Below are 24,152 nucleotides of genomic sequence, written 5' to 3'. Positions count from 1 at the left end.
CGTCTCACCCCACCCCGAATACACACACATACGCACCTGTCAATAAAGAAATATTACACTTTCCTAGCATTTCTTGTTTTTTAATTAATAGCAATTCCAGATGCTTACGAGACAAACGAGGAGAATCTCTAGCTAAAACAAGTCTGCCTTCGCTCTCGTCGCCCTTGCGCGCTCCCCGTCGTCCTCCGTCTCCTTCTCTCTAGCTCTCTGCTGTCACTCTGTCACTTACTCTCTTGCAGGTCATCACTCTCCCACATTCAAGTCTGCACTGTAAAATGCCTTCAGATTGGAAACAGCTGGGGTAGAGGGAGAAATCTCGACTTGTTTCTATATCCCACGGCCAGGAGCTGAGGTGTTCTCAGACCTGGAAGTGATTCATTCTTCAAATAACCCTGAGACACATTTCACATTTCTTTGCAGCCCAGTTCTCTCTCTCACTCACTCATACTGACTCTTTTTTTCCCTTCCACCCTAAAGGTGTGAAGAGTTTTGTCAGGAAAGAAATAAAAAGTTCAGTCTCATTCAGCCAATGTCAGCCATTTTGAAAGTGATCATCAGATCATTTGTTAAAGCCAATGACTCCCATACGTGTCTTTATTCCATTTGCAGCACAGTTCCAGTGCAGCATGGCACATTAACCAGACTTGGCCCCCGGGGACTGACTTTACTCCCTCTTGAGTTTTCCTTCTCAAGCCTTTCTCTGTTCCTCAGAGCAAATGAAAAACAAATGCTTCATCAGGAGGAGGCACAAGAGCATGGTTCACACCTCGTAGGCATGTCAGCTTAATGAATTGAATAACCTATTTACTTTGGAGTGCCAAGTGCAAGGACTTGTCTTGTCAATGCCGAGCTTTGCGGGAGGTGGGAGGAGAGTTAACGAACAAGATTTAACACCACCCCGTCGCCCCGCGGTAAATAAATTGTCATCAGAAAACATCTTTGTGCTGAACCATGCAATATTAAAACATGTAATGTGCAGGGGTGAGCATTCGTCAGCAGACTGCCAAAGCGCTACATTTATAGAGCATGTCTCAAGCTGGCCTGCAAGGAGAGGTCAAAGTGAAACAGTAAAACATTTTTGTCTTTGGCAGGATGGCTTTTTTTTTTCACATGTGCGTTTTGCTCACTAATGCACAAATGTACCTGTGTGAATCATAATGAGGAGACCTGGCTTTCAGTGCCTCTTCTAAAGCTCTTATTCCATTTAGGTGCACAGTACTAATCTAATGGCATTAATTGTAGTCAGCTGCACTTCTCAGAAGTTGCCCGGCACATTAATAAAAAATGTTCACGTCAAATTTGCGACTCCGGAGCCACATTTGTGTTCACATTTGTTCTAGTGGCACTTTTCCCATTTGCGAGATGAAGGTTAAATGTTGCTGTTGCGTAAGTTATTAGTCCCGATAGGTTGAAGAGTGCAGGTGGGGTCCAAAGGGGAAGAACTAGATTGCAAAGCCAGTGTTGAGCTCGCTCAAGGCTGTGAGTACCAGGCCCTCTTCTCCACATAGTGCCACTTCAGATTTAATTACACTCCAAGCCAAATGGTCCATCCTACAATGGCAAACTTGGCAAAGAGAGTTTACCGTTTGGCCTCATCACTGGAAGAAGGGAACTTATTCAAGCTCCCTGTCCTTGTTTGGACAAGACACTTCTCCTTCCACTGGCTAAACCTGCATTCTTTCTAAATCCAGTTGCATATGCATTGTATAAAAAAATCACCTGGCTTCTCACTTTAACATTCAGCAAGTTGGTGTTACCAGCCAATAATAGCTATTTTCTAATCTGTCAATATCGGCATTTATAACAGCCGATAAATGAAAACTAGACTAACTAACGAAAACTAAACTAAAGTAGACAAGGAGAAACGCTCCTCTAACATGTTATGAGTGTTGATATTACACAGTTTTTCCACCAGAGGGCACTATGCAATTTCTTACTTGGCAGCGCTTGTTGAGCATAAACAAACAAATAAATAACTACTAAAACAAAAAAAGTATCGGCTGATATATTGGAATAATGGGTTTTTAAATTTCCAAATACCAATATCGGGTTAAAAAAATCCTATATCAGTCAGTTTCTGTTTAATAACTTTGTAAGCGCTTGATGAAATTGTGGTCTCAGTTTCTGGTTTCAAGTGTCATTTAGTACTGCATGATGTTAGCTTAAAAACATTTGGTCTCAAAAGTGATGAACCAGAGTGTAATTTAGCGGTGGGGAGACCTTGTAATTGACAAGGCGCTTATGTCACTAATGAGTGTGTCAGTCATATCAACCCATGACTCGTGGCATATGGTTTCTAACAACTAGCTGGTGACAGCCAAAATGTTTCAAGGCTTCAAAACCAGTCCGCAGACCAGTGAGTGATGTCATGGTGGCTTTATCCCGGTTTTATAAAAAGCTTGTGATGCCAACTTCGGCATGATATAAGGTTATAGGCCCTGGTGGGAGTTTTCCATAAAACTCTGTCATCTGAATAAAGTCTAAAGTGTTATTTCATAAATGAATAACCATCTTCCATCCTTCCATCTCTGTCTCCTTTGTGGCTCCAGTGCCGGCGTGGGACGCACAGGTTGCTTCATCGTGATTGATGCCATGCTTGAACGTATCAAGCACGAGAAGACTGTGGATATCTACGGGCACGTCACGCTAATGCGTGCCCAGCGCAACTACATGGTGCAGACAGAGGACCAGTATGTCTTCATACATGACGCGCTCCAGGAGGCCGTCAACTGCGGCACCACCGAAGTGCCCGCCAGAAACCTATACGCCTACATCCAGAAACTGACCCAGATAGAGGGTGGAGAGAATGTCACCGGCATGGAACTTGAGTTCAAGGTATCTTGAAGAAATAATGCTAAAGACAGTTTTATCGTATTACATTTTCAAACCACACCTGATAAAGTTATTTGCCAGTATTTAGAATTTACCTGCCACCCCACTGGCATCCAGTACCCCACTTCACACCAAGGAGTCATTGTAATTTTTTTCCCATTCTCAATACAACTCCCAAACTATTTTCCAGCCCCTATTAGGCCCCACTAGACAGCAAGGGGCCTGTGGTTTCCTCTCTATTCCAGTTAGTTGACTCACTTGTGTAACATGACATAGGATAAATTTCCCCCCTTTCTGGTTCCCCCTTCCATAGCTCCATTTCCTTCAAAAACAGGGGTCTTGGTTTACATGAAAACGGCAAACACAGGTTTTCCCCACCACAGAGCAGTTGCCAGCAGAACTTGAGCAATATACTCTGCATTTACAATGAAAGGCTCCACCAGCTTCGTCCAACTCTTTGCAGTCTGTGGCGTTGCTGTATATATGCTATTGCCTTGCTTGTCACGCGCCTACTTTCATTCTCTTTGATGGATGCTGATTCCACCAAGAGATTATAAACAGGTTAGATTACACTGCTCTTCTGACTACTTAAATCTTCCTGGTGTATCCATTTCCCTGTCTTTTCATCATAACACGGGCAAAGGGCAAGCTGTGATAGTAATCACTTTGATGCCATTTCCATACTTTATGGTTACATGACCCAGCTGTGTGCAGCATATTATACTTTTGATTCTTTTTCACCGCTTTCAAGGTGTGCAATTCGCTAGACCGCTCAGATCTTTATCGCTCGCAACATACCTTTGTTGTCAAACACAATCTGTCACCGGGGAAATACAGAAACATCTGAATGCCATTGTTCCTACCTGACACCCGTACACTGAAGGGTATCTCTTTTTTCCCCCTCCTTTTTTCCCCTGCAGCGTTTAGCTAACACTAAAGCCCATACATCACGATTCATCAGTGCCAATCTCCCCTGCAACAAGTTCAAGAACCGCCTTGTTAACATAATGCCATACGAGTCCACACGAGTGTGTCTTCAGCCCATTCGAGGAGTTGAGGGCTCTGACTACATCAATGCCAGTTTCATTGATGGGTACAGGTAAGCACTAAAAAGAAGGTGAATCAACACAAGGCTTCACGTCAGTGCAAACGTAGTTCCATGTAACATTCAGATATGCGTCCACGCTGATTATTTCCCACCTTTGTCATGTGATTCATTTCCGCAGGCAACAGAAAGCCTACATTGCAACACAGGGACCACTGGCAGAGACCACGGAGGACTTTTGGAGGATGCTCTGGGAGCATAACTCTACTATTGTTGTAATGCTAACCAAGCTTAGAGAAATGGGCAGGGTACGGAAACACTGTTTTGCTATTCTTTTCTTCTGGCAGCCTTTGAAAGAAATGAAATACAATAAGCTGTTTTCACACATATCAGGAGCAGAAGATAGTCCACTTTAGCAGTGCTTTCCTCTACGAAATACTCTGTTTGGTTTAAGTTTAGAGAACGTAGGAGCTAAGACGTAGGGGCAAGCAGTGGTGACCCAGCTGTTACCTGTGCCATTCTCATTTTGACACAAACAGACATTATATAGACTTGGTGCTAGGGAGACGGCAGGTTAAAGACAGGTTATTTTCCGGTCCGACTGCATCTTGTCCTCACGTGCAGCTCCGCCGGGTTAAAGAAGTCTAGAAAAAGTTCAGGGCTGCAGTGCATGTGTGAAAACAGCTATACTTAGATTCAGGAACTGGGAAGAAAAGCTTTCAAAGAGCAGATACAGTGTGAATTGAAAGACAGACATTTCTGGGAACGAACACAATGAAGCTAGTCTGTGAAGAGAATGTTGTGGCTCACTGTGGTATTCTATTTTTCACTTCCCACAGGAAAAGTGCCACCAGTACTGGCCAGCAGAAAGGTCGGCCAGATACCAGTACTTTGTGGTGGACCCCATGGCCGAGTATAACATGCCCCAGTATATCCTGAGAGAGTTCAAAGTGACTGATGCCAGGGTAAGCAGACACTGTTTCATAAAACAGGGTTTAAAGATCAAAGGTTGTGGGAATGTATTGCTTCAGATCAGTGCTGTTTACAGTTTAGACTAGTGCTATTGTTTCTCCACGTCTGGGTTGTGACCTACCCAAGGGTCATGGAGGACACTGAGTGGATTACAGAGAGGTGCAGGTGTAGACAATTTAGAAAGAACCAAGTGAGTGTTTGAGCACACAATAGGTTATTTTAATGTCTCAAATCCCATAATGCAATTTGTTAATCACATGATTTTATTTACCAAGAAAGGAGATTTGACTAATGGGGTTGAACACGCTGGATGATGAACTGTAATTAACTAGATTTTTTTCTGCAGCAGCAGTAATTTGCTCCAATTTTGGCATTGTATCAAATATTTGTTTACAACACCATTATGGCCTTAAGTGTAACATGGGAAGAAATATAAATATATGGAAATTATGACACATGTCAATGTGTTTAAAAAAACAAATGTGGTGCCGGCAGCACTGAGCTGCCAGAGTTTTTAATTCCATCAAAGGCTTACACAGATAAATGGCACAGACTCCCTTCTTTGTAGAGCATGTTACACTGTCTCGTCAATGGGATTGCTTTCCTTATCAAGGGGATACAACATCACTTAAGTAATGCACATTCTCAAAGTCGATTCTCCAAGCACCCTGTCAAGGGTAGCACATCAAAGGAATTAGCATCTTTAGTGTTCATGTTAAATACATTCAGGTAAAATGACCGTCTTCTTTAATAACAAAACGTTTTCTCTGATGCTTTACTCTTGGCATCTGCGCAACCGCCTTTCTTCAAGATTTCAAGATTGCACTGTAACAACGATCATGGAATGAACTGGGCTACCTGCAAAATACCTTCAGCTACATTCCTAGCTTCAATTCTCATTGTCATGACCGTTTTTCTACATTATTTCTCTCGCAGGATGGGCAGTCACGGACAGTAAGGCAGTTTCAGTTCACAGACTGGCCTGAACAAGGAGTGCCAAAATCAGGAGAGGGGTTCATTGATTTCATCGGCCAAGTACATAAAACAAAAGAGCAGTTCGGCCAAGATGGCCCTATCTCGGTCCACTGTAGGTAAGTGACCAACCAACATAATGCACCAAACCATCTTTGTCTTTACAGAAGGCAAATAAAATGTAAAAAAAAAAAAAAAGAAAGAAAAACGTGCAAGAACATATTCACATTAGGGGATAAATTATGATGAAATTAGCAATTTCCATTCAGGGAGAAAAAAAAACACTACTTGTAGGTTCATTAAGGTTCTGGCCCCAGCATTGACCTCTTTGCCATCTTGATCTCTTTTCCACAGCGCGGGCGTCGGTAGAACCGGAGTTTTCATCACCCTCAGCATCGTCTTGGAGCGAATGAGATATGAGGGCGTAGTAGACATCTTTCAGACAGTGAAAATGTTACGGACGCAAAGACCAGCTATGGTGCAGACAGAGGTGAGCTGTCTCCAACCCCATCCTTTGTTGTTGCACTCTAGGAAAAGCCCAGCTTACATACTGTACATAGGTGTTTGACTGTAACTAGCTACTGTGTTACTAATTTGATAGTTAGCTCCAATTGCCTGAAACGTCTGGATAGATTCCAAGCAGCCTCTTTAGCCAAAGCGAGGCTCTGTTAAAGACTATGATTAATTTAGTAGTGTTTTGCCAGTTCTCCACTTCTCCATTTCAACTGACCAGCATACAAATTTCAAGCTTTGAGAATGTAGTTTGTTTATTTTTGGAAAAAAAATGAATTGTATCTACAGTATAGACAATTTTTTGGTTGGCTGAAATGGAAAATGTAGCGAACATGATTCTATGTAACCATCTTTTCTTCTTTGTTTCCAGGATCAATACCAGTTCTGCTACAGAGCTGGCTTGGAGTACTTGGGAAGCTTTGATCACTATGCAACGTAAAAGACCCAGTATTGGAAGATAAAAGCAGAGGGCCCTTTGGAAAAAGAAAACCCAGTGAGCCTCTCTTCTGAGCCATAAATTCCTGCTTGAGAAAGTACTCCTTAACTCCTTGCTAACAACTCATTACGTGTTGGATGTGCGACATGACTTGTCAAAAAACGAAAAAAAATAAATGATTCCCAGGAGGACCAAGTATTTCCCCAACCCCAATAAAAACCTCGCCTTGACTCAGAGTGAGGGAATCCTGACTGTTGAAGCATTACACGGAATTACCTTTTCTTTTGCTTCAAGGATTCATTTTGGGGCTCATAAAACTGAACGAAACCAACACAACAAAAAAGTAAATGAACAATAATGACATCGTCAGAAATGCATCAGTGATTATGAACCATTACGAGAGGCATCGGAGGAACACAGTATTGCGGGGGAGGGAAAACAAACTCAATGCACATTGTAAAGAAGAAAAAAAAATCAGTTTCACAATCAAGTACACACCGAGAACCCATCACAAAAGAAGACAATGCTTGGTCCACAAGAGCAGGACAGACTTAAAGTAACAATGAATAAATACCCCCGTTTTCTGTCACAATGTTCATCATCTAAATTTTGGGGAAGAGGGTAAATGATCTATGAAATAAATACAAATTATTGATTTAGTTTTTTAGTACTTTATTATACAGCTGATGTGCTTTTTTTGAACTGTGTGAATTTCCTTTTTTTACACAAATTTATCGCTTGGGAAAAAGTGATAAAATGTATTTACGTAAATGTTCATTATTTTTTTCTCAAAGCTGTAGAACTGTTCTAACGTACAGTATGTGCTGTTTTGCAGAGGATCTCTTTGCTTTTTTTTTTTTTTTTACCCCCGCGCATTTTGTTGCACTTGTTGCAGAACAGAATTCACACAACCAAAATGTAACTTTGCTAAAGAGTTATTTTTTGGTCTTGATTTTTCTGTTGTTTTTTTCTAAAACAAATTATTTTTTTCCTCTGTTGGTTTTGTTTTTTCTGTCCATGATCACCTACATGGTAACTTAATTACTCCCATGAGATAAACTGGGGCTTTGTGGAATCAACAGGGATGAGCAAAGTATGAAGTTGCTGCTACCGATTATCTTAGTTCTTCCATGTTCCAATGATAAGAGAGAACCTGATGAATTTGATGACATACACGACTATATAAATATATGGTATAGATTGTCAAATATGTGAGATATATAAATATATATACATAGATATATATATAAAAGTAAATAACATTCTAAATATATTGATAAAGTACATAATTTATGAGTAAAAATGTAAATGAAATATGGATCATCTATGAAATCTTTTAAATTGAGAGTTTGTGTGCTGTGGGGGAAATGAAGAGATTTTTCACTGGAATGCACATCAGTAGGACAAAACTGTATTCTGATTCAGTGCATCTTTTCTTGTGCAATAAATATGTGTGTGTTTAGATTGGGGTTTTACGTGGATATGTTGTTCACTCATTGACATTGTCGTTTCCCCCCGCAAGTGAGGTGTGGGAGTGGGAACGCCCCGGTGCCGGTCAGGGCGTTTTTTTTCCGAGCTCTCGTACACAGACGCACTCACGTTCCACGCAATAGGGCAAGGTAAAAAGACGTCACTTTGTTGTGGTTCTTCGAAGCGTTCGGTGGTAAGGACATTTCTTTCATTTTGCATTTAGAGTGCCTTATATTTATGCCTGTTTTTATAATGTTTCATTTAACATGTCAATGTATCCTTTGAGTAATCGAGGCATTTTAGTGTAAATGTACAGTTTATTTACCTTTAGTATTCATTTGTCACATGATCAGATTATATATATGCAAATAAGAACGTTTCAAAGGTCATACGTGTCATTTTCAGTGGCCTTATTGTGGCTGTGAAGCGAATTAGCAAATTAGAGGAAAACAGTATATATCTATATGTACTACATGTATACTGGCCTTTATAGAAAACGGGCAACATTGCGAACAATTACCAGACAGGTTTTAAACAGGGAAGAGACTGGTCTCAGAACTAAACAGGATAGTATCCATCATGTCTTAAGGCCCAACCTAAGGTTAACCAATTCTTTACCATTTACAGTCACATTTCCCAACATTGTTTAGATTTTAAATAAAAAACGATCAGGCCAAAAAAAAGGATGCCCAGTGCACAGGTCGTCACCGAAGGGTTTCTTCTTCATGCCTTAGGTTTTTACTTTATATGTAGAGAAATACAAACTGCAAACAAAACATCATTTAAGTTATCCTGACAATCCTAAACGGTGTTTCAAGCCCCCTTTTTCTTTTTCTTTTTTTTTTCCTGGCATAGCAGTTCGAGACAGGGGGTTTAGCTGGGTTATGTTTCAGTCTTCATGTTGAGCAGCATCTATAACTTCTCAGTACCCTCTCTGATGGCTTTGTGGATGTGCATTCCAGGTGCTTTCTTTCCCTTGTTAACTGAAGCAGCTATGTGTTATATTTGTGTCTGCTTAACTGGTTACTTTTGTCATAGTTTTGAGATATAAAAGTGCTATTATTTAACCTCATGGTGGCTAATGTTACATTATGTTCATCTCAGAACACGTTGTTTTTTCTTCTCATTGGACTTTTCCCCTTTTTTTATCGATTTGTTTTCTTTTGTTTTTCATATGCATGGTTAAACGTTGCAGAAGGGCCAAAGCTGGCCTGGTAGGAAGACTTGCACTTTCTCTATCTTTGTACTATGCACTGCCCTATTGATTCTAAACCCAATAATATATTACTTGAACCCATCTATAAAAAGAAAAAAAAAAATCTCCTTAAACGTTCACTTTGTGTGTATGTAAATAACACAAAACGGTATCAACTCTTGAAAAAGACAAAAAAAAAAAGTTTGTGGCAAAAAGAGCATCCATTCTGATGCCATGGTTACTCCAGCAGATGACTTCAGAACAATCTGTCCCCCCCAACCATCTGTTCTTGTGGCTTTGCCATTCAAGCTTGGAGTGTCATTAACAGAAATAAACGTTGTGTTCTCTGCTCTCTCTATCTATCTCTCGTCTGGATGCATAGACTGAAAATTAAATAATGAAATTGTAAAAAAAAAAAGAAAAAAATGGCTTGTTAAAAAGATCATACAATTACCTCTGATTAGTTGTTAGCGTAAAATGTTTCTTTCTCTGAATGAAAGGAGTGCTTTTTATTTTCTTACTTAGGTTACATTGGTGGCGGAAGAAGTCTGTACGAAAACCAGTTCTTTGCTGACACGAGTTCCATTTGTTATAAATGAATTCTATTAAAAAATGTCAGTGTTATGCATCGGCGTTTCACTTGTTTCCCTCCACCTCACTTTGACTTGAAAAGACTGATGAAGCTATTTTACCCCCTACTGGTCTGGGTCCAACATATTATCCACAGTTCTCTCATGAAAGGGGAAATTGAGCCTCACCACATTTGAATAGATTTCCATCGCTCTGGTTTTTCTGTCACTGATGTCAGCCACAATGAATCATCAGGGGAACCTTCGACGGATGAAGTGCGATGTTTTCGAAGCTGCTTTGTTTTTTAACGCAGACTTTGTTCACCCTAGTAACACGGTGGAATGGTACTATTACTCAGAATTAAAACCTCAATTCGGTCATTTTTTTTTTAATGCAGCTCCCTGCTGCTACGTTGAGGTTTTTGCTGCAAGTTTATGCATTTAATCTATTGTTTAAGTGTCTGTGAACTTAAAGTCTATTATGGCATTGATTAAATGTCTAAAAAACACTTTCCTCTTCATCAAATTTACATATTTACTAGGTTTTTTTTTATTAGGTTATAATCCCTTTAAATGTTTAAATGGTTTTTATCTTTGGCTCATTTAGCATCCATATATCCATGAAAATACAAATTAATCCTTGCTTCATCCTTCTGCTCCTTGTTTGCATAGAGGGAGATCCACACTGGTCCACATTATCCAGGTGTATTTTATGCTATTCTGAAAATCTGGAAGTCTCACAGTACACACAGAGTGCTGCTCTGATAGATCAAGGAAGTCATGGGATACATCAAAAGCTCCACAGTGGCTCTTGTATGTTGAACAACAGCGAAGTATTTGCTGTTAAAGCTAAACAAAGCACCTTTGCTCTGTGTGTGTTTATTTCACTGTGACACACGGAGAGGAGTGGGAGCAAAGGTGGCACACGTGGTGAAACGGTGAGCAGAGGAGAAACAAGATTGCTATTTTAGATTTGTGATGTATGAGACCCTGGCTACCTAATGCTGCAGTCACACTGGGGAAGACAAGGTTGGAGACCAAGTACAATCAACATTACTGCGACTGTGTGCAATAAGCTTGCAATCTCGTTGCCTTAAAAAAGGTTGCTTTTAAGGCAGGAAACAGGTCTGGAACCACATGCATTAAATGGCAATGCAGCTAAGTCAGTTTATATTTGGATGGCAGTTGCATTCAGTCTATGATGGTGATAAATGGGGAATATTGGAAATCTGTCGCCATCTCCATACAGAGAAATGAACTACTTACATTCGAATTAATTACTTAAATTCAGAGTCCAGCCAGAACTTCATAGATTTGAAGCAGAAATTCTTCCAGTAATAGTGATGCAGTTGCTGCAGAACAGCAGTGATGCTCAGCAACCTCACCTTTACATAAGAATATAATCAAAATACTTTCAACTGCAACAAGTTGAGTTGGGTCCCCTATTGCAAAGAGACACACTGAAGAAAGTTGTGCACTTCAACACAGACCAACTGGTTGATTGCAATGTGCAATCTGTCTGAATTTCTAAAGTACACAGTAATTAGTTGCAAACCTTCACCAATCTGTCGGAGAACGAATGCAGTCGAACCAATTTAGACCTACCAGTTGTTTGGAGACATGTTTCCTCCTGTGCAACAATCTTGGTTGCTGCAACTATTTGAAGTTACTTGCTGATTTCTAGTTACAAAGACGTTACTGTTCTAGTTTTACTCTAGTGTGACTGAGCAAAAAAGCTTCATTTCTTGGTACTCAGCCCCAAACTGTCATGGAGGATAGCTGCCCCTTCCTGAGTATGGGTCTGCTGCAAGTTTCTTCTGGTTGAAAAGGAGTTTTTCCTTCCCACAGTCGCCGAACTGCTTGCTCATAGGGAGTTGTGTGATTGTTGGGGTTTCTTTGTTGTTATGAATTGGTGCAATATAAATAACACGAGATATCCATATATCACGAGGAATGAAATTTGAGAATCTGTGTTTTTGATAATATATTATATGATGTTAAAGTATAGATGTTAAATGTCATCCAGGACATTGTTCTGTCCTGGATGACATTTCCCAACATGATAAAGCATAGGCATGTTGAAAGTCAGTAAAAATGCAGAAATGCATTAAATCCACATAAGAGTTCCAAATATTTATTCACTTTAGATGCGGATGGGTCCCAAGCTTAGCATATTTCCAGATTCAAATGTACATGTATGACTTTGTGGATTATGTATGGAGCTCTAGAAAGAGCCACAATTACAGGCGACCTGCTAATGCACTGAGCCTAAACGCATCCTGTGTAGATACTAACAGAAAGCTGAAGCCTGACCAAAATAAACACAAACCCATAAAAGTAGCAACCAAAAAAGTAGCTGTTCATTTAAGTGCACATAATATGGTTTTACTGGTAACAATTGGACACAAATGTTCTATTACAGACAGAATAATTACCTGCAGTAACTTCACTGAGTCACTGCGAATAAATTAAAGTCTTACTACACAAAATCTATTTATAATTAGACTACTTATTAGTCACAATAACATTAGCGGATGTTCTTCCATCAATTTGAATGTCACAAGTACAATAAAATGTCAATAACCTGAAGCAAGAGCAAGTGCGGGAACTAAAAAGAGCTTTTAAAACAGTATTAAACTACTTGACAGCTGGGGAGCACAGTCAATAACTGCTTGCTGGGAGAAGTTACTCAGGAAGCTCTCCATGCGCTCAATTAGAAAACATCATTCCACATGATAGCAAATGACAGATGCCGTCAGCTTTGGCGGTGAGCTGGAGAAACATTACTCCCGAGTTTACTACTGAACGTGTTTTCTGATAACAAGCTTAACAAAGCCTTCGTCCACGTGTCAGATCACAGCAGAGTTGGAATGCAACAAATAACAAGCACCTGTCTTAAAGAGAAAATCGCGCCGTATATTATGTGTCAAAAACAATGATATACTACAAGAAATGCAGAGCTGATGTGCGGCAGTGATTTCCACAGGAGTGACACGTTGCCTTCCGCTCTTTGTTTTTACAAATCGCACCTGAAGACTCAACACGGAACGCAACCCAAGTGTAGAATAATGTACAGGATGTTGTTTACTGCGCTCGGATGTTTTCTGCTGCGTTATGAAGCAATGGAATCACATAAATTTACATTAATTTCAGCCTTGCTACCCCCACATATGCTTAGAACATTACTCCCTATGGAGGAAAAACACCGCCAAGACTAGAGACAACATTATGAAAGCTTGAACAAACCGAACGCTCTGAGTATTATATTACCATGCACGCAAAAGTTCACATGACATGCGGGGAAACGATTGCAGATTACTGCACAGCAAGAGAGATTATCGCTTCGCCTTGTTTCTGACAATTTTGTGGAAATTGGCTAAAACGAATCCCCAAACTTCTTGGGCAATCGTGCCAGTGCAGATGTCTGCTTCACACTAGTCAAGAGTACAACAAAATAAGGAACTTCTACTGTCATCAGATTTTATTTTTCACCGGAGACTGCACTTCAGATGTGTCGAGCAGATGTTCCGTCTCCGTCTCTCAGCAGTTTTTGGAGAATTATGAAACCAACCAGCCAGTCACAACACTTTGCACAAGTCATTTCTCATTTACACCCACCCACCACCCCACTCCAACACACACACAGACATGCACACATTCAACGACGACAGCTTGCCTCAGTCCCCTGGTGCTTTATTTTCAACATCCTAAATTTGATGAAACATGTCCAAACGCTGCGTGGCTTTGTTGTCAACAGTACTGAGTGGGATTTAAGAAAGACATTTCTTTTAATTCTCTCAATTCTGAAAGAAGAAAAGGCCGTCTGTGCCTAATTCTGCTGCAGCAACACTACATAATTGAGTGTTAAAAGAATTCAATTATATTGTCACTTCAGTTCGATCAAGAACTCAGACGCTGACTGTTCTCGAAGCTCCGTCCCAGTGCTGATAAACAATCACCTGTTACCACTTCATCAACTCGTGCATTTTGTGACTCATCTTCCTGTGGTTTTCAGTAATGTGCACTTTGGCAGCTACGTTCTGCATCTATTTTCATATGAACTTTGCTGTGGATTGCTAAGTTCTCAAATATAAGGTCGCAGGTGCAAATGAGGTGCAAAAAGACACTTTAGCTTCTTCAACACTTTGCCAAAAACCACTGGCTTTTAAATCTCGGTGTTCTGGTTTGATGCAAAGTTGATCCCCAGTTCAATAAATATCAAATGGAGCACTATTTTGGCAACCCTCTTTACCCCGCCTCCCCCGTCTGTGGCTGCAGAGTGGGGCTAATCGCAAAGAGGTCTGCTAGCAGGATGTCTTACGAGCAAAAGTAAAAACTTAAAAAGATGAGTAATGAGGTAGAAATGAATATCTCAGAAGAGCAGCTTAGGGTGAGAAGGTTGGAGGCAGCATTGGGCCAGAGGAGGGATTGTGACTATATTGGACAAAGGACGTATGTGGAAAAAGCGGAAGATCAGAGAAAAGATTGATGGATGTGGTGAAGGAGGACATGCAGAGGGTTTGCGTGACAGAGGAGGATGCTAAGGATAGGATGAGATGGAGGTGCAAGACCCACGTGGTAACCTCTAAAGGGAGCAACTGAAAGAAGACGAGAAAAGTATTTTTATAGGCTCTTGCAGCAGCCAGAGTAGTGCTGTGTTAGTGAGTGTGATTTAATAAAAGAAAACAAGACAGTGCTTCACAGTATGCATATTAACATTATGAATGTGTGGGCATGTTGTGTGCAGTGGTAACTATGACTGTAAAAATGTTACATTAATGAAGTCTATTTAAAGTCAGGAGGGAAAACTTGCCAAAAATATTGCAGACTGCAAAATCTGATCATATTTACTGAATTATTTATTCAGTTCTATTAACATGTTATTTAAAGAAAAGTATTCCTGTAGAAAAGATTGCCTGATTCTTTCTGCTGCAGTCCTAGTAAGTGTTAATCAGTCGGAGAGAACAAATATAAAAACTGACTAGGCCTACTTGCCATTGTGACACAAGGTTAACCTAACGCTCCATTAAGGTGTATAGGAAAATCAAATAACTTTTACATTTCTTGCAGGCAGCAAGCGAAACAAAAACAAGTAATAATGCTGCTCTGAAGAACCTGAATTTCTTATTGATGTTTGTAAAGAAACGACAAAGACTTTAGATGAACGGTGACTCTATTTCCCAGAGGATTGACTGATCAGTGGGCAGTAGTTTTGCACATGCTGCTTTCAGCTCAAACAAAACTTACTCTGTTTGGTTTTCAGCATGAGTAACCATGGTGGCGTATCCCCAAAAAGAAGTGAGCTACGTTTGTAACCTTGAACACCCCAGGGATTAACTAAAGTTCATGGTGCAGGCGTCTACTCTCTTTGCTGAGGGTTTGTAAGAAGGAAGACTTCAATTTCAGAGGGTCCTCATCCTCACTGGGAAGGTCTATGTCAGGGTGCTGGAGAGAAGAGTCCCTCAGAACCTCTGCGAAGAGCAGTTTTTTGGCTGCTCAATGAACTCTGCACCAGCGCTTTATCCTCTCATGGTTGTGCAAAACTACACAGGAGTTTGCCCAACCACTCTACGTGTGTTATTTGGGCTTAGAGAAGGCATTCGACCAGGTTCCTCTGGACATCTTGTGAGGAGTGATTGGGGAGTACAAGTGGATGGGTCCAATGCTATCGGCCATTCAGTTCCTGTACAACTGTAGTGAGACCTTCCTTTGAGGTCAGGTGAGGTTTGAGAGTTTAAGAGTTTGTATCCATCAGGGCTGCCCTGATTGTGTTCATAATTTTTATGGACAGAATTTCAAGACACAACCAATTGGGACGTTTTTACCACTTTATTGACCTCAGGATCATGTGTTTGTTCTCCAGAGACAATGCGGCTCTTTTGGAACCCTCAGCTGCAAGTCTGAAACCATGGTCGTCAGCCAGAAGAGAGGGCGGAGTTCTTATTCCAAGTCATGGACAAGCTCTGGGTAGTGACTAAAATAATAAGACTGCAAATCCCTGTGATAGAAATGAGCTTTTTCCAAAGGGTGGTTGTGCTCTCCCTTAGAGATAAGGGGGAGAGGCTTAGAGTAGAGCCTCTACTTCTTTGTATTGAAAGGTAAAGAAAGCTTGAGATTCATTCATTTGACCAGGACACTTCCTGCGTGCATCTTAGGTGAGCAAACACAGCACATGCTAAAGAGATTATACTCCTTGGCTGGCTTGGGAAGATCTTGGTGGCCCCCGAAAGAGGTGGAAGAGGTGGTTGGGGAGCTAGAGGTCTGTTCTGGTGTTATTATTATTATTATTATTAAGGTGGCTGGGGACAGGAATGTCTGAGTCTCTCTGCTTAGACTTCCTGTTACCTGGAGCCAGATAAGGGAAGAAAACGGATGGATGGATGGATGGATGGATGGATGGATGAATGGATGGATGGATGGATCACAATTACGAGCTGTTGCTTTTGATGCTCTGTGAAAACATTCATGTCCACTCAATGGCAGTATGAAATAGAATACAGTGTACATTAGAAATAACTGAACATGATTACTGATGAAGCAACAAAAAACAGATGATATATGTGGCAGAGCAGGATTTTAAGAAATCTTTCGAAGAACAATTACATTGGCTTAGAAATAACCTGTCTGGGGTGAACCCCTCCTCTCGCCTACTGTCAGCTGGGATAGCTGCCAGCCTGCCTGGAGCCCTGGTTGGATAAATGGTTAAGAAAAAAGACGGAGTTCAGAAATAACTGTGATATAGAGCCAGTCATGATTTCGCTATCTACTTAGGGAAAAATTTTCATTTACAAAATATTTGACTTTTGTCTCACAATGCTAGTTATCAAGTCATTAACTGCAAAACATTTCCAAATGTTTGCCCTGAAGGTGAAACACTGTTCAATTAATATTTTTCCATTTTAATATTAGTAATGATGCACAGAACCTATTTTCTAAATCTGAAGGGGACTCAAATAGTAAAATATAAAAACTCTGTTTTTCTTCCACCTCTTCCTTTATGTGTGTCTGGATTGTTTCAGTTTCTTATCTCATTCATTGATGAGATTTGGCAATGAACACATTTGCACTTCCAACAAATGTTTCACATTCTTTGATTCAACATCTTTGGGTTTTTTATTATTTTTTATTAATAACTGATAGGTCTTTGGTTTCATCTTTTAAGCCCTTTCTGCAGCACTTTAAAGTAGTTTCTTTCACATGTTAAAAATAACCAAACAGAAAGATCACAGTGAATTTAAATGGAGCACTGCTGCCTGTAACTTGGAATGATTTTCAAGTACTCACATGAATACATTACCCTATTAAACTAAAGTCACTTTATACTTTACATATTGTTTCTGTTAGTACAATGTTGAGTACCAAACTGTAACAGAGATTTTATACACTTGTTAAGGCCAAAGCTATACTAGTTCACTGTTGCTGCTGGCTTCCAGGAAAGCTAATATTAAACTTGGAAGCTACGCAGCTGAGTAAACAGACATTGTACTTGCTGGATTCTTGGCTTGAATGAACTAAAGGTACAACGTAGACCAAGTGGAGTGACTGTGTGCTACAAATGAAACACAGCTATGGGACCTTTTGCCGGCAGAATGGTGAAGACTGTTGTTTTGCAGCAGCTAGACAGGCAGCATGCCCCGCAGCAGACTGATGACGACGATCCATATGGGGATCCTCAATCGAGCCAGCTCCCAGATCAACAATAACGAATCCAGAAAAGAGTCGACGCCGCTGCCAACGCTTTGACTTCATGCGCACATCATATTAGAGCTACTTCAGAGGCAGACGGAAGGTTTGACCTTTAACGAAAGGAACGAAAGGAAAGGAAGACAAATAAAAGGCTGCAGCTATCGGTGTGATTGCAAATTTTTGTTTGTTTTTGAAGTGTAAATTATTGCTAGCTATCTCAGTGAAAAGATATTAGCAGATTGGGTTTCTTCAGCTGAGTGACAAAGTGAGAAAAAAAAACAAGCAAACAGAGAAAACGGGGAGTTAAATGATTAAAATCGAGACCGATAAGGAAGAGACAACTTCAGTGAAAAGGTTGACTGGAAAAACAGGAGCGGTAGTGAGATGAGGGCCAGGGAGCAATCCAGCCTGAGCCAACAGTTGCCGCAGTGTATAAACCTCTGAAGGTTAATTTCTCCAGCTCAGCATCTTGCCAATATCCCTGCGATCAGAACCTCTGTAGGCCAGCCATCTGCTTCCCCTTTTCTCTCTGCCTGCACTGCTGATTCCTAGTTGGCTTCATGAGGGAGTGGACATGCATCAGTGCTGTTTTAGGAACTAATGTCTCAATGTAGAAGGAAGGAAGGGGAAGGGATTAGGCAAAAACTCGGATTTTTAATCAGTGAGTTAATTCTAGACTTGCTGTTAGCAGCTTGTACATAAGCTGAAAAAAATATAAAAGGAGCAGATTACCCAGATTCTTCTCTTACATTAGCAGTTTCAATAATGAAGTCAGGATATGTACACGTAATCGCTATGCACACAAAAGTTAGCTTTTTTCTTCTCTCGGCTCTGGTGTGGTATGAATGTGAGAGAATATCCCCAATGTTGTCACCTCAGAAGCTCCTCCCACCTGCTGTTTGTGTTTATGAGGGGCAGCCAATCAGAAGAAAGCTTGCTGAAAGGAAGAGGAAAGAGTGCTAAAGCATCTTGCTTCAGAAAAAATGACCCGAGGAGCTGCACCAAGGCCCAGTAGAAGAAATATTTTAACATATTTCATTTATTTTCTCCAACGTCCTTTATTTAAACCGTCAACATCTTGAGTGACTTTAGATCTTCCTGACAACAAAAGAAAAATATATAATATATAGGCTAGTTGAAGCCAATTTGAAGTTCACAGCTCACATCAATTATCCTGTCAAGCGTGGGGGGAAAAAAGAGCCGGAAATATAATTTACGAGCTCCCCGACAGTTTTTTTTTTCTTTTTTTTGTTGCAACCTAAAGCAATAATACACTTTCAGTTCAGTGCTCAGCCACAATCTTTTCATACACTGCCACTTCACCAAGGGGATAAGTACTAAGGGTATATTTTTCTTGACCTAGGAGGACACAGTGTCAATTATTCGGGGTAGGACCGGGTGGAGGACTTCATTCCCTAATCAAAATAAATGTCCAGGGCAGCAGAAAGTGAATGGAGCTAAGCCCTCAATATTCCTTCGAGACGGGTGTGGGGTGGGGGGGTGGGGTGGAGGCGTTGGTTTGGGCCGCAAACAAATCCATTACCACAAAGGTAAACAGGACGCATCAGCACTCTTGGCCCATTTGAATGGTTCGAAACCTTTGACCACCCCCCTCCACGGGATCCTTCCGTTTCAGACGCGGGAGCTGATAGCAGGGGTTTCTTTTTTTGCCCCCCCCCTTGCACGCCACCCTAGAGTCAATCTTACATAATACATTTCTGATGATAAAACCCTTCCGATGTGCATATGGCAGCTCCGCTAACTGAAAGTGGCTGTGACTAACTCACTGTAATAGGAAAATTCAGCTTACTGCATATAATAGAGAAACGTGGAAGAAGTTCAAACTTGAATGCATTATTACAGCTTAGTGTGGTCTTGAGCAATCCACAGTGGGGTGAGGGGTTGGAGGTGGGGGAATGGGATGTCATTAAAAGCAGTCATAAAATTAGACGTTTCCCCCTCATTTTTTTCCCTTCACCAGCTGGTAGTCATTTCACTGTCAGGGTGTATATAATTTCCGCTGATAGTGAAGACAGTTCCGCTTGAGGGAACTATTTTTTTTTTTTTCCATTTATAAGTGCTTTTAGGGGGCTCCTCGTACACAAGGCTTTCACGTTGTCCATCTTCTTCCCAATGTCTTTTTCACAATAGCTTTGCTTTTGACATTAGACAAAGCTATATCAGGGATAATATGAAACTGTCATTCTGTCCTATAAAGGTTTACAGAGTCAGTCAGCGATATTGCCAAACACTGGAGCCAACGGAAGAGGCACTTGCTAGAAAAGTCAAGGTTGTAGAAAGCCCTTATTCACGGTGCAACTTCAGCTACACGCTGCGCTTCAGAATCAAAATGCTGCTAATGTTTTTCACTTTCAAAAGTATTTTCAATGTATTTTCAGTCAGTTCATCATAGATTTCGAGCACACTGAATAGTGAACAAAAAGCACCCATTAAAAGTGCGGTTTCAATAGGATTACTGAGTCAACCTTTAATCTATTTCAGCTGTTATCATAGTTTTTTTTTTTGCACTGCATATCGAGTACTGCAGGGCAAGGCTAAGAGTTGCTGGCCTTCATTACAGTGCATGGCACATTCCAATTTTTACCTTAGTAAGGTTGGATTCCCCTTGAAGCTGCTAAAGCATGGAGATTGTTGTCATTTCAAAAAGAAAAAACATTCAGAAGCACCTTCATCTGTGAGCCTACTGTGCGTGGTGATCAAAAGTGGTGACTCAATAGGTGGTTGCTAATGAGCGTAGAAAATACTGCAGAAGTTAGTTTCACAAGTCATGAAAATTTGGGTCTAGTTTGTTGAAAATGTGACACAAGGAGAACGGGATCGTACAGAAAACAATGAAACTGTTTCACTGATAATTAATGTCATTAATGTCGTAAAACTACTAAAAAAATAAACTGACTTGTAGCTGTAATGACTTTTAATCAGTTTAGCACAGTTGGAAGTGTAAGTGTAGTGTAGTGGGTGAAGCCACTGCAAAAGATCCCTGAGAGGGTTGTGTCAGGAAGGGGATCTGGTGTACAAGTCTTCAACATGAAGGACTTTTAAGGCCAAAATTTGTGATTTAAAAATATGACAATGAAGGTTGAAAAAACCCCTGTTTTTACTGTCACAACAAGTATTGCATCACTCGTTCGCATTTTGTTAGCAATACACATCTTGGGAACGCCCTCTGATGGGCGAATCATGCAACATCAACACACATAACACGGTTAAAGGGTGTTTCTCCCACTTCCTCTTCTTCTATTCATCCATCCATTCTCTTCCACTTATCCTTAACAGGGCCGTGGGGGGCTTAAGCCCAGCTACTATAGGGCAAGAGGCAGGTACACCCTGGACACAATCATACGCACTCACACCCACATCTATGGGCAATTTAGAAGGGAGGAAGCCGGAGTACCTGGGGAGGACCCATGCAAATATGGTGAGAACATGCAAACTCCAGAAAGGCCCCGACCAGATGATGGAGCCAAACTCAGGACCTTCTTGCTGTGCAGTGTTAACAGTGTTACTTTTTAAATTTCCACCTGCCCCTGTTAATAATCCCAATGCTGACAGATCGGCAACTAGCTAATATCAGCCAATATATCAGTCAGGCTCTATGTCAAATCAAATACATGTGGCTCCTTTCACTGGGGTCACCCTTTGTGCATAAGGAAGCAGGCAGAAAAATAGTACAGATACAGTAAACAGGATTAAAAAATGTTTGCTTTGTTTCCATATATAACAGATTAGAACAGGGCTGAGCAAATTCCCCGGAGAAAATGTAAAACACAAAAGAGTGGACGGTTGACTGCTACTGCTCGAGGCCATACAAGAGCATTTAACTAGCAGAGATTAACGACTGTATTTCCACTGGTAGTCTAGATGTCCTAGTGTAGCACCTCAGGGAGGAGCGATACCAGGAAGGGAGTGGTGGAAGGCCTAAAAGAAGAGGTATGTAGGGTGAAGTGTCCATATCGTGGAGATGGATTCGAAAACTTGACATTATAGAGTGACAGGTGAAACAGAACAAAAGCATTCAGCCTCCATTTGTTTTGGCCGTTTGAGTTGCTCTGTAAAGTGGTGATTATTTTGTCAAATTGATTATTGCATGCCACTAGAAATCATCCCAATCCTGGTGGGTGAGGATGGTGTTAATGACTTCTGTATATTGAGAATAACAATAAAAAAAGAAAGAAAATAAAATGATGGAATACAGATCCTTTTGCAGACCTCAACTTGAATTCACCTTATTTAAACTTTAAAAATGATGGCACAGCAGCTGTGTTCACAAGTCAATTTATTCCCTCCCAAAATATGTCTCTCATTCCCCCCACTGTCTTGACCAAGCCTACACATGACAGCAGTCGATCTAACTCGGACGGACATATTTGTGGAACTTCCTCAAACTGCTCCTGATCCATCTGTGACATCTTCTCGGGCCATTTCTCGTTAGCGTTCATAACGTCACGGCCGTACCCACTGCCATTCATGTTATAATGCTGTACGATATGTTTCACTCAAATCAGTCTCTCTCTGACACACACACATACACACAAAATCCAAGGTTGCAGTGCCTTGCAATCAGCAGTCATCCAGGTAAATGGTAAAAATTCCACACTCCCAACTTCAAGATGACTGTGAGTTAATTTTGAAAATCAGGCATCGGAGCAGGCAATTATAGAAGTGAACCTGAGCAAACTATTTTTTTTTCCCTGGGAAAACTTTTTTTCCCTGTTATACTGAGTTTTTTCAGTTCCATATCAAGCATAGTTGGAAATTTTTTGCACACAGTAATCAATAATGCCTCAAGATTAACACGTGTTGTGTCTCTCAAAAAAATCAGCAAATTTCAGGTGCAATCAAGTATAACCACAGCTTAATCACACAAGCACAAATAATAATGCATTGCAGTGACATTATCATTGTCTGGGAGGATTGTTGATCATATTTTCAGGTTTTTCTGGCTTTGTAATTAAGGCTGTGTTATTCTTGCAGTTCTTTTAAGTGCTTAACAGCAACTGGGGACAGTAGATGCCTCTATGGACACACCCTTGAGTTGTTCCTTACGCCATATCTTCCATTTTCCAGTGGAATATATGGATGCAGGAAACATATAGCAATGATACTTAGTCTTTTTGGCCTCCCTCAACCGCCTACCACTTTCCCTTCATCCTTCCTCCTCTCTGTTTCTCTATCTCTGCTTCCCTGCATCTTTCCTCTCCGTGCTTCTGCCTGGAAGTGGAACCGATCATTCCGGATTCTCTCCTCCATCACTGAATAAAGCTCCTCTACTTGTGATGCAGAGCAGGAGAAAAAGCACAGGAATATGGCATGTATCCAGCATTGCTGGTTCAGAGAGAAGAAGTGCAGCATTTTGTATGCAGGCAGGATTAGCCTAATTGAAGTGTCAGCCTGAGAAAATTGTGGATGCGTGCGGGTTAATGTCTGGGTATAGCAGAAGCTTCACTCTTCTCAGTGATGATGAGAAATTTGGCTATCATTGCAGGCCTCATTTGATTGTATGTGAGTGTGTGTGAGTGTGAGTATGGACGCTAGCGTACGGTAATGGTTATTGGAAAACGCACCATCTAGTTGAATTGTAATGCTGAGACAGCGAGTTGGAAGCTGTTGGGTCCAGTCATTACTGAGCCATTACATTAAAGTCACTCTTCAATTAAAATCACGTTTTAACCTCATTAAAATGTCCATGTGTATCTTTTTTTAGATGCAATAAAACATACGACCAACACAACAATCAACGCTATGGCTAGGCAATACCGCCATGGATCTACAACTAATCAACGACAGTCTCAAAAAAATGGATTTTGAGAGCTAGGGTTGTTAGCCCCTACAGGGTGGTGCTAACCATCATGAAAGTTTCATAAACAAAATGCTACTTTAAAAATTATTGACTGTACTTTTAATGAACAATGAATAAGCCTTTGTTTTATTGTTGGAAAAAGGTTCTCCTTTTCAGATTAGACATGCAACCTCCCTTCTCGGACAGCTGACAAGCTAGCTAAACAGCAACAGTAGCTGGTTATGAGCTAACATTATGCTAGCTAGCACTAGGCTTGAGTATTCTAAAAGTCACACTTTCCCCCAATGAACAGCTTGATTACACGTCATATAACAGTTTATTTACCAAGTGTTGCATTGACTTTAAAGACAGTTTATTTACTAAGTGTTGCATTCACTTTAAAGACAGTTTCACTAATGCAGGCTAACAGCAGCCAACAGCAACAAAACAGAAAACAGAAAACTTCATGACAACAACTCATGTCCGTATCACTTTCACTGGACAGAAGTAAGCTTCATGGACTCCTTCTACAAAGTTTTACAGGACTCTCACCCAACATTGACAGCTGAGATAAACAGTCAACCGATAACTGAATACTCAACTGAACACAGATAGGAAAAACTCCAGGACACATCTGGTCTGGAGTAACTTTACTACCTGAG

General features: G+C 40.7%; 1 protein-coding gene across 34 annotated transcripts in view; it reads left to right on the top strand.

The window, feature by feature from the left end:
• The window catches only part of LOC100708363 (protein tyrosine phosphatase receptor type D), a 397,350-nt gene extending 387,287 nt beyond the window's left edge, over nt 1–10,063 (top strand). For all 34 annotated transcript variants that reach the window (XM_025906064.1, XM_025906073.1, XM_019352730.2 and 31 more), the window contains 7 exons: nt 2,550–2,835; nt 3,753–3,931; nt 4,059–4,185; nt 4,717–4,842; nt 5,786–5,940; nt 6,176–6,311; nt 6,705–10,063. In XM_025906064.1, coding sequence (XP_025761849.1) covers nt 2,550–2,835; nt 3,753–3,931; nt 4,059–4,185; nt 4,717–4,842; nt 5,786–5,940; nt 6,176–6,311; nt 6,705–6,773 — 1,078 coding nt within the window. In that variant the 3' untranslated portion in view covers nt 6,774–10,063. The remainder of the gene's footprint in view (nt 1–2,549; nt 2,836–3,752; nt 3,932–4,058; nt 4,186–4,716; nt 4,843–5,785; nt 5,941–6,175; nt 6,312–6,704) is intronic.
• The last annotated feature ends 14,089 nt before the right edge of the window (nt 10,064–24,152 follow it).

This window comes from Oreochromis niloticus, linkage group LG3 (genome assembly GCF_001858045.2).
Source record: "Oreochromis niloticus isolate F11D_XX linkage group LG3, O_niloticus_UMD_NMBU, whole genome shotgun sequence".
Taxonomy (NCBI): domain Eukaryota; kingdom Metazoa; phylum Chordata; class Actinopteri; order Cichliformes; family Cichlidae; genus Oreochromis; species Oreochromis niloticus.
The sequence above is the reverse complement of the archived record's forward strand: the minus strand, read 5'-3'. Positions and strand labels throughout refer to the sequence as shown.